Below are 11,299 nucleotides of genomic sequence, written 5' to 3' on the forward strand. Positions count from 1 at the left end.
TTCATTTTGTTTTATGCGTATGGTTATAGATTATACTTTCGTGTAAATGTATGATAAATTCACAAAGTATTTAATGTAAAAAAATACCTTAAAGTATGTTAATAATGTATGATATAATGTTATAGTTTATAAATATGTATGACGTTAAATATTTTCTTTATTTTCTATTAAGTCATGAACGTTTAACATCATGTATGATATTATGTAATACATAATTTTTAACTTATGAGACACTTGTGCAATGTATTATTAACTTATAACATAATTTACCTACGCTAAAAATTTAATTTGTTGATATACAATAACACATTATTTTGTAATTTAATTTTATATGTTATATATAATAAAATGTAAGGCAAACTCAATAACTATCAAACTATATTAGTAACATTACAATATAGTGTAAGTAATTGCAAAACATTTCTTCAAAATATATGTATGTATAATAAGAATAAGGACATCCATAAAATGTGAATTAACATCCAAAAAGTAACATTGTAACAGCTTAACATTAGCTACAAAATCAAGAATTAGTTGTTTCAATGCTGACTATTATAAAAAAAATGCTACTCTAAAGTAACAAGTGCACTTTCATCAATTGTTTGAAGATAACTATTCCTTAGCCGAGGAGGATCGTCATTATCACTCGTGTACCCTTCTTTTGCCTTTGTCACTCCGTAATGCCATAGTAATGAAGCATAGCGTGCACGTTGAGTTCCAGCATCAAACCCACACGAATGGACTTGCTGCCATTCACTTAATATTTTTGCATAGGAAGACACAAAGACGCCACAGTCCATGATTTACAAAAAAATGATGAATTAACAGTCCGTTCAATAATTATAACATCGTTATACATGTAAAAAAAATCAAATTTACTTAAACGATTCAGTAGGTATTTCATGTCCTGAAAAAATAAAATTAGACACTAATTACACAACATTTACACATGTATGAGGGTAACTTATACATTTAAAAAAATAAATCACTCTAATTAAACAACAGTTAGACATGTATGAGGGTAACTTATACATTTAAAAAATAAACTGCAGTAATGCATAATGTCGTAATACACAGTTTCACCTTAAATATGTATGATCTATAAGCTTGTCAGAATGTATAATGTCACCTTATACAATATTAAGACTTTATAGCTGTTTGGATATTCAGAACTGCCAATGTATAACATATTGAAATATATTTTAGAATACCTATATTATACATTAGAGAGATAAAATAATTAATGTATAATGTCTTATATATTATAGCTTATACTTTACAATATAAACTTTCAGAATGTATAATGTCATATTATACATATAAAAATATTCAACTCATACATTATGTATCTATATGTTTGTAATGTAATCTTATACAAAATTCATACATTCGATATGTATAATTTCACTTAATACAAGATCGGCCTTTTCTAAGTATATAAAAACGTATATCATACATTAGTCAGATAAACAAAGTAATGTATAATGTATGCACAATTGAATTGATAGAACACATATGCACACTGTATAAACCTATATCTTATTTTTGTGAATCTAACTGACTAGGTCCTAAACTAAAATTAGGACGAGAATCTATTACCAATTTTACACTGTATCGATTAAGCAGAAGCAACTACAAACCAAAAAAATCAAAGATCTAACTTGTAGTATTTGTAGAAGAACGATAAAAACAAACTACAATACTTGAATATGATTACAAAATACGGTAATTTCATACAAACTAACATGCAACAAAATATGTTTTGGTTCAATGTATTCCCTAGATACAATATTTTCTTCAATATTTCCATCAATTTGAGACAATGCCAGACCTGCTACAAGCAAACTGAGTTATGCTAAGAAAATAGGAAAAAATAACGAAGAGAAATACAGAACATAGAAAAGTACCTCTTCACAAGCAGAGTTCACTTTGTTTAAGCTTTTTTTGAAGTTTGTGACCTGAGATAAATCTAATTTTAGACGATAGAAGATACTTATTTCAGAAGATTACCAGATGCAAACAAACCTGAGAGATGAATTGGATCTTGAAGAGAAAAACTCTTAGTTTTGACTCTACCCGAGGCACCTTCATGAGCTCCAGAAAAAACTGGAAGACAAACAATATTAGAAATACCACCAATGCATTAGGATTGAGCAAATAAGGTAGTATCATATTTACCCGAAAATAGGAATTATAAAAGAAGGTAATTTCATAAAAATCAACATGCAACCAAATAAGAATCGAAAATTATTCTAATTTGGTGAAGTTGAAACAAAAAAATTCAAAAATTAGTGATGAAAATCAGAAAGTTCAACTAATGCTTGAAAACTTACAAATTGGTAACCTCTAAGTACACGTTGTTTGAATTTTGGCGTGAAAAAAGGGTTTCAATTATGGAGAAAAAACGGATTTGTGATGGGAGCAAAATACGGGAGAGGCAACGCAAAAGCAGCGTGTTTTTGGATGTATAATGGGTTAGAGAGAGAAAGTAAAAAAATAGGGGATTTAAGTAATTACTTTGGGATTTATGTAATTACTTTACCAAATTGGGATTTAGTATAATTAGTTAAAGTTATCTTGTGTATGTATGTAAATTTTAGTTTACTTTTCCCTATTGAGGACTTTATGAGTATTATTTTAATTAAAAAATACTAGATATTCTATTTAGTGGTTTACAAAAAAATGACTTGTTAACTCAATCATCTAAAGAAATATTTCGTGGACCCACTTAATTTATTGCACTTGACCATCAAGTATCATTTATCATGAGTTTTTTATTAATGTGGATCCATGAGCCGAGGGAGAAATATATTTTTTTGTGTTTATATCGGTGTATATTCATTTTTCATGAACCATGCATTGTTAAATATCAGTGGCTTAATCTGTTGGGAAAATTCGACCAACAAAATGAAAGAGGGTATATTTGTTTGTGTCTTTTTTATGGTTTGAGTTGGGTCGTGCGAATCAGACTAAGATGTGTTTTATTTTTTTTTAAAGAACAAGACATTTTAATGTTGATTTGAGCTTTTCTATTAAAGAAATGCTAAATGTGAAAAATTTCTTAACAATAGGGATAAATTTGATCCCCTAATATGATATCACTAGTTAATTTGATGTCAAAGTACGACGAAAATTATATTTGTCCAAATTTTCAAGTAGAAAGGTAAATTTAATCTAAAATATGATAATAATAAGGATAAATTTAATTCATTTAACTGATAAAGTAGTGTGGTAGATTTGATCCTTGTCCCTTTAAACAAAGCTAACACTTGAAAATCATTTTGAGCTTATTTGGATTTGGTGCTAGCACATACGCAAGAATATTATCTCTCTTTCTTGTTTTGGAAGATAAGAGAGAAAAGACATCGTTTCCAGTCTAAACTATACCTGAAAAGTCTAAGTCACATCTAAACTATACTAGTGACCTATTACACAACTTAACTATCAAAAAGTGATATTATTACCTCTCCGCGACCCCCATTCTAAGGCGCGTGTGTTACACTTATTTTAGGCGCATCCAGCCTATTAAATAACAAAAGTAAACGGCTAAAAACATTAAGGGAAAAGTCATCATTTCCACTCTAAACTATAGTGGAAAAGTCGAATCCACACCTAAACTATATAAGTGACCTATTACACACCTTAACTATAAAAACGTGATACTTTTTGCTGACGTGGTAGCGCGTGTAAAATACTACACCACATGCAAGTGGTGGTAGCCTAACAGGGTGTAAATAGTTTCACTTTTTTATAGTTTAGGTGTGTAATAGGTCACTAGTACAGTTTAGGTATGACTTCGACTTTTCAACTATATTTTGGAATGAAAATGATGCCTTTTTCCGAATATAAAATGATGATATTCTCTACTGATTAGCATTGATAGCTAATCTCCATCGTTCTCATAAAATATACTAAAAGAAAGTTTTGGAGACTTATAAATCATTTCTAGAGACGACTTTCTTTGCTACAGTAAATATGATTATAAATTATTATTATTATAATTAAAATAAGAAAGATTAATACTTATATTAAGTAGTACTATTAAATTGAGTGTAGCATGGCGTAGAGGGCAAAATGGTAAAAACGGACCTTTCCCGACAATGGTGGAATTAAGAATCCAACATGAATAGCTTGGGTGGCCAGCTCGAAAACAAAGGTGGCTTAAACGTGATTTCCAACCGGCAACAACGATTTCACCTCTCTTTTTCCCCACCTTTCTCTCTCTCTTCCACGGCAGCAGCACCGAAGAAGACCCAAAAAGGATCCAACAATTTTCTCCTTCTTATTGACTAGGACCAGATTCTTGGGTTCTTGTTGAATCATTCTATTTTGATACTGTACATAACAGAGTTTTGTTTTTTATCGCTAAAGATTTTGTTGGGTTTCAAATTCTTGGAAGAATTCTAGGGTTTGGGGTGTGTGGGGGCATAATGAAGGCCATGGAGACCCTTCAAGATCTGATCGAACAAGTTAAAGTTCGAGCGGTTTGGTGGGGTTTGTGTATATTTGCTGTTTGTTACTTTTTAACACGTAAGTTGTGTTCAATTTTCTTTTTTTCCCCCCTTCACATGATGTTTTTGTGGCTACTTTGTTACAGTTTTCCAGCCCCCTATAGCTCCACCCCTGCTATATTATAGTGTTGTGATCACAATAAATGGAACAATGACAGTGGGGTTTCTTCAGAATTGTTTTTAGATTTGGTATGTTGTCAGCGATCTTCTGATGGGTGGTTCCATTGACCACTTCAGCTACTTCAATTTTGTTTTATACTCCAACAAATGTAGTATCTTTCATCAAAAATTCCAGAAAAAAAGGGGAAGGGATAGATGTGCAAGCTTGTTACCACCCTTCATGCTTCAATAACATGCTTTCTTTGAGTAAATTATCATACTTCTGAGTATTCATGCAATTTTGGTGGTAAATTGTTTGTCGCAACCATCAATTTTCTCTTTTATTGTTGTGTCATGGTTGTTTTTGGATTCAACTCTTGACTGCAGACACCAGTACATCAATGTGGATGAATTTACCTGTAGCTGTGCTCTTGGTTTCTGGATCACGCATATTGTTTAATGCAGTAGACTTCCGCTGGAAAGTTCGGAATGTCCGACAACCAACATACTTGACACACTTGGAAAAGAAGCAGCTATCTGTGAGTGATAGTCGACTTTCTACCTCACCTCCCACACTGAAATGGAAGAGGAAAATTGGTTCTCCACTCGTCGAGGCAGCAGCAGAGGAGTTTATTGGCAATGTTTTGCGTGATTTTGTGATAGATTTGTGGTACTCCGATATTACGCCTGACAAGGAGGCACCAGAGCTGATGCATGAAATAGTCATGGATGTCCTTGGTGAAATATCTGGAAGAGCCAAAGAAATTAACCTTGTAGAGCTGTTGACGAGGTATTTATTTCCCAGTCATCCCTCTTACTTAAATAGAGATGACACTATGGGGCAGGTAACACCTATCCCCAACTTACTACACGGGTAGGAATTTTACGGAAGGAACCCTTTCTATTTGCTTTCTATAGGTGGGTTCGATGTAAATGTACTAGCATCCACTCAGTTCTAGATTTTTCTTTTCTTTTTTTTTTCTATCAATATATGACTTACTTACCTGTTAAAAAACACATATCCCCATGCCCTGCCACCCCCTTCCTTCCTTATAGCTTACCTTTTTGAGGATGGGAAACTGCTTCTCACATATAATAGCCGTAGTAATGCATGAAAATATTGACTTGAAAGAAAGAAGTTATCATGGTAGCCAAAGAATTTACAAAAAGAAATATGAAGTGGTCTGAGACTCAATACTTTTAGTTAAGTATTGACTCTTCTCACTGTTCGTTTGTAATCCTGCTAGTGAACTATACTATTCATTGACAATAACTTATTCATGAAAGGATACAGTTCGGTTGTCCCCCGTTTCCCACTTATGACCCCCTCTTATAACTCCACTAGGGGCAGAGTGGCTCATTTCCTTGATTGCTGCTCCCATTGCTATTCTTAAAAATAAATCTTTCTTTGTTATTCAATCTGTTGTTTCTCAGTTTATGACTGTTGTATTGGTTTTGAATCACCAGCAATTGAAACAACTTATCTAATTTTTAGGGATGTGGTGGACCTGGTAGGAGATCACCTAGACCTTTTCCGCAGGAACCAGGCAGCTATTGGTGTGGATGTCATGGGTACATTGTCTTCGGAAGAAAGGGACGAAAGGTTGAAGCACCATCTCTTGGTCTCTAAAGAACTTCACCCTGCTTTGATATCAGCTGAGAGTGAGTACAAGGTGTGAGTGGAGTGTTCTGATGGAAAAAATAGACTCTTTCTCAATTGACACACCTTGCATGCTATCTAATGCTTTTTTTATAGGTACTTCAACGGGTCATGGGTGGAATCTTAGCTGTTGTGCTAAGACCCAGAGAAGCGCAAAGCCCCTTAGTTCGATGTATTGCCAGAGAACTATTAACTTCTCTAGTGGTACAGCCTCTTCTGAATTTTGCAAGCCCCGGGTGAGTTAATCTCTTACAAATGTGTACTGTCAAAATTTAGTTCTCGTTATACTTAACTTTGTCTAACATATACCTGTAATGCTTTCAGTCAGCTAGGTTTATGCCATGGAATTAGAAGGTTGTTTGTTTGTTTATGCATTATAGTATAGCTGCTAATTAGAAGAAGAGCCTTATAGTATAGCTGCTAATTGGTTGTAACTTGTAAGGATCTAAAGTTGTTGATTAATGCCTTGCTGTCTCCAGTAAATGTTACCAGTGAGAATTAAGACGCATTGTGCTGCCTCCACAGTTGGGGGTATTGAGTATATTTTTTGTTTTTTCCAGTGGAATATATTAGATTCAGTGTGGCTGTTTTTGGTCATGATATCTAGGTCTCCATAGCTATGAAATTTGAATATTTATGTTTAGGATGTCATCCATATATTACACTTGAGCGACTAAGTCAACAAGTCCAATGCTTAGATTGTTCGTGGTGATTATGCTTAAGAAAGTTCTAATGATTCTTTTCTCCCCATTCGTGTTTCTGTATGTTATTTCCTTTTGAGTACTGAGAATGATTGGAAAGAAACAAAAGAGAGGATCTTGATCCCCTCCACTCGGAAAAAGAGGAAAAAAAATGAAGAGGAAGAGCTCTGGGAGAGAGTGGAATATTGACTTCTTCTATAGGTAGAAGTCTGCTTACACCAAGGGCATATTATTTTTTTCTTCCGCTTTTTGTTATTACAGTTGGTGTTTGACGAGTAGGAAGTTTTAGGTCAGAGGCACACGTTGTATGTTTTCAGCGAATACAGGAAAGTTATATGAATTGAAACGATGGGATAAGGCTCAATGGACTAGTACAATTTTCTAGTCAAGTAGTCAAAATGAACTGTGTTCACAATTTATTTTTTTGATGTGCAGAGTCTTTCTTAGAGGATGCTGTATCCATTTTGCAATTTTTAGAAGCTTTGTAAAGCATGCCAGCATAGTATTTATGCTGATGAATATATGTTACCATTTTAAAAAATTTACAGAACAATTTATGTTATCCTCATGGAAACGAGAACTTAAAAGGTCTAGTGGTTACTTAATCAGTAACTTTGTCTATCTGGGAACTATTGCCTCTAAAGACATTTGAAGCACATATCTTAGTCCTGGGATGACTTTTTAATCAGTTTGAAAGACAAACAAAAATACTTTCAGATCTCAGGAACAAATGGTACTTTTGGTGTTATCTTTTTACAGTGCTTCATACATGTTGAAGATGTTCAGTAAAAGTTATAATCACGTTGGCGTTCAATGTTCTTGATAATGTGAATTGAGGACGTCTTATCCTAGCTACATCTTCCCCTTCTAAATATGGAACACTGCCTTGATTTGTGTAAAGTGGAAGTTTCTTGCAGTTCATGAAGTTTTCAGAATGTTGGACTTCAGTAAAAGATGATGAACTTTCAAGAGTTTTTATTTGAGAGTCAGACCAATAATTTTAAATATTGTCATTTCCCTCTCCAGTTTTGTGGGAGGGGGTTGGTGTTGGGTTAGTTAATTGGGGCCACTTATTATCTAGGTTTTGATTTGCTCATTAATGAAAATACGTAAAAGAATTTCTATAATGACCTGTTGTACCTTTGATTTGCCGTGTAAGTGCCAAGACTATTAGGCTCATGTATGGGGTTGTTGTTGGCGAGAAATTAGTGATCTAGATTAGTAATTATGGCCTTTTAATTGTAACTCAGTGCTGTTTTTTTCCTCGCTACTAAGGTGCTCTTAGAGCTTCCCAAGCTTTAACTGCTGATATGGATCAAATATTCTTGCACTCTTTTAATTGATCACTGTACAAATGGGAGTAGCGAATCTCACCTTTGATTCACATTCTTGATTGATCAATCTGGCTTGCCAGTTTCAATTTGTGTAGCTACCTATTCCGTATAAACTTGTCACTCATTTGTTGCTGTACTTGATATATTCTCTTGCAGGTATATTAATGAATTGATTGAATACATTTTCCTTGCATATAATGATGAGGGGTGTAAGGAGTCCAGCGATGGTAAATCAACTAAAGTAGAAAGTCACAATCGCAATCAGGGTGCTCCCACAGACACCGCAAAATGTTCAGAATCCGATCACAAACAGAAAGCACCTACCAAGGGACAAGGGACTGATGTCTCACCCTGTCAATATGACCATCGAAGAGAATTAGCAATAACTAATGTAGGAAGTTCAATTTCTGGTTCAATTCAAGATGAGGCTAACCATCCACGATCCGCTGATTGGGCTCGTGTCCTTGAAGCAGCTACGCAGAGAAGAACAGAAGTTCTGATGCCTGAAAATCTTGAAAACATGTGGACAATCGGCAGAAATTATAAGAAAAAACTCCAAAAGAAATCTGCCTCGGGAAGAGTTCAAGCTCTTGGAGGAAAGGTTACTGTAAGCAGTGGAAAAGATGTGGGGAAAGAATTACCAACTCAGAAATCTGAAGTCTCCAGGACAATGGAAGATAAACCGCATGATCCAAATCACTCACATGATCAGAGAAGTCATGCCTTGCATTTGTCTCAAGAGCTGAAAAAGGAAACTCCGTCCAAGGAAGGAGTTTTCTACGATGTTGACAATGCTTCTGCAATTGTTGCATATGAGAATAAGACTAGGCTTAAGAGATCAAATAGTACATCTGATTTAATTGTCCAACAAGATCCTGAAGATTTATTTATGAGCAAAGTTGGTGGATCCATTATATCAGAATTCTATAGTGCAGAGTTTAGGAATGCAATACCTAGCGCTATGAGTGCTTCAGATATGGTGATTCGTGGCGAGGGCCAACATCGTCCAAAGCTGAAGTGCAGGGTAGGTGAATTCTCCTCAGTCCTTCTCTCATACTCCAAAATATGTCCCAAGAAGTCAAGTTGGCTAAGAAATTAAAAACTTGTGTGGTGTTGTATAATCAATTGCATGAGCTATGGTCTCAAACCTTCGACTTATGTCTTGTAAGATTCTTGAACCTGAATACTATTTCCTCCTGCCCCAGGTTTTGGGTGCATATTTTGAGAAGCTGGGCTCAAAATCTTTTGCGGTATATTCAATCGCGGTTACTGATGCCAATAACAACACTTGGTTTGTAAAGAGAAGGTATTGTTTTCATGTATATATTTTAACTACTTAATGGTGCCATATCATCTAAAAACATCTCCATTTCAGTATTATTGTGTTGGAACTTTTATTGCATTGCATTTTTAAAAGTCCCTTTAAACACTGAACAAGTTAATTTTTCAACTTCCGCTCTGGCTTTGTTTAGCTGATATCTTCCTATTGCATGCTGTTTAAGCAGATACAGTAACTTTGAGAGATTGCATAGACACCTGAAGGACATTCCTAATTACACATTGCATTTGCCTCCTAAGAGGATATTTTCTTCGAGTACAGAAGATGCATTCGTTCATCAGCGTTGCATTCAGCTTGACAAATATCTTCAAGTATGGTTCTGCACTGCTTTTATATCTATTTGTAATATTTAAGCTATCTGGTTGCTTTAAATGTTTGCTCTCTAACAGGATCTCTTGACAATTGCCAATGTGGCTGAGCAACATGAAGTGTGGGATTTTCTCAGTGCCTCTTCCAAGGTACATATTCCTTGAAGTTTGTTAGGTCTTTTACCATCATTCATATAGATTTAGGCTGTTCCAACCCATACTAATACCTGTTTGTGTCTATGAAGAACTACTCCTTTGGAAAATCTTCTTCAGTGATGAGAACGCTGGCAGGTACTTCACTTCTTCCAACCAACTTGTTTGTGTTCTTTATTTATGTGATGAATCTGGTGTTTTCAATTGGATATTTTTACATCTGTATCGTATACATGGAAAGTGGTAAGGGTAATCCTGTTGATGACTGCAATAATAGATCTCCAGTGAAGGCCAGAATAACTTGTACCGAGTTTTTTTACATAGGATGCACTGCAGTGTGGGAATCTGATTCCAACTTCAGATAATGCTACATTCTTGAAGTGAGTTGGGGAGTCCGCGTTGCTAAACTATAAAACTAATTTTGAACAGAGTATTGTACTAATAAAATGACAATGTGAGGCGAAACGTGTGTTGCTTTTTTCTTAGTATATAATCTGCAGTCATGAATTTTAAGTAGTTTGCTCAATTAATCGTGCTAGAACTCCGTTTATATTTGACACCTATGAGTAGGTGTCACACATTTCACTGAATTGTGAAGTTATCAATATATGTTTTCTTCTCTCATCTCTCTCATAGTCACATGATATCTGGCCTACCTTTGTAGGTCATTCTCGCACTTGTAAGTCCACATATGCAAATACTTGAGTGAACCCCAGAGTTGGTTACACGTGTGGAAGGGTGTTCAGTTATATAATAGTGTCTCAATCCGTGTATATAACGGCATCCAATTAAGTTAATAAGATCTTTGACAAGTTCATTTATGTCCTAAGTTTTGCGTTGGATGCTCAAACATTCACATGGTATCAGAAGGGCAGCCTTATGCCGGTCTTCGGGCGAAGTTTTGTTTCTTTCCATAGTTTTCATCTTATTGTCCTTTCTTGGACCATTTTGGCACCAGCACTTCTTCTCGACTCTAATAATATTCATGCAAAAAAATGAACAAAAAAAAAGTTTTCAAGCAAAAAGATAAAATAAGGTGGAGGAAGGCTAATGACTAGGAAAAGTTTTTGTCTGTTCTTGGCAGGAATTTAAGTGAGTAATTGTTAGAATGTTTTGTAATGATAACTTTGTGGTGTACCAATATATCAGAAGCTTTAATCAATCAGTCAGCTAATATATACTCCTACATCTTCC

At 34.7% G+C, this 11,299-nt stretch overlaps 1 protein-coding gene across 2 annotated transcripts in view; it reads left to right on the forward strand.

Annotated features, from left to right (window-relative positions):
* The first annotated feature begins 4,038 nt into the window (after positions 1 to 4,038).
* Positions 4,039 to 11,299, forward strand: part of LOC107840351 — a 15,825-nt gene continuing 8,564 nt past the window's right edge. Inside the window, exons 1-9 of one of the 2 annotated variants that reach the window (XR_007043787.1) lie at positions 4,039 to 4,530; positions 4,998 to 5,400; positions 6,106 to 6,283; positions 6,367 to 6,506; positions 8,462 to 9,329; positions 9,511 to 9,611; positions 9,811 to 9,955; positions 10,034 to 10,102; positions 10,198 to 10,243. Coding sequence is in view for 1 of the 2 variants with exons in the window: in XM_016684186.2 (XP_016539672.1) it covers positions 4,431 to 4,530; positions 4,998 to 5,400; positions 6,106 to 6,283; positions 6,367 to 6,506; positions 8,462 to 9,329; positions 9,511 to 9,611; positions 9,811 to 9,955; positions 10,034 to 10,102; positions 10,198 to 10,243 (2,050 nt within the window). In the remaining variant the exon portion in view is untranslated. The remainder of the gene's footprint in view (positions 4,531 to 4,997; positions 5,401 to 6,105; positions 6,284 to 6,366; positions 6,507 to 8,461; positions 9,330 to 9,510; positions 9,612 to 9,810; positions 9,956 to 10,033; positions 10,103 to 10,197; positions 10,244 to 11,299) is intronic. The other variant, XM_016684186.2, reaches the window with a different exon arrangement.

This window comes from Capsicum annuum, chromosome 8 (genome assembly GCF_002878395.1).
Source record: "Capsicum annuum cultivar UCD-10X-F1 chromosome 8, UCD10Xv1.1, whole genome shotgun sequence".
Classification (NCBI taxonomy): domain Eukaryota; kingdom Viridiplantae; phylum Streptophyta; class Magnoliopsida; order Solanales; family Solanaceae; genus Capsicum; species Capsicum annuum.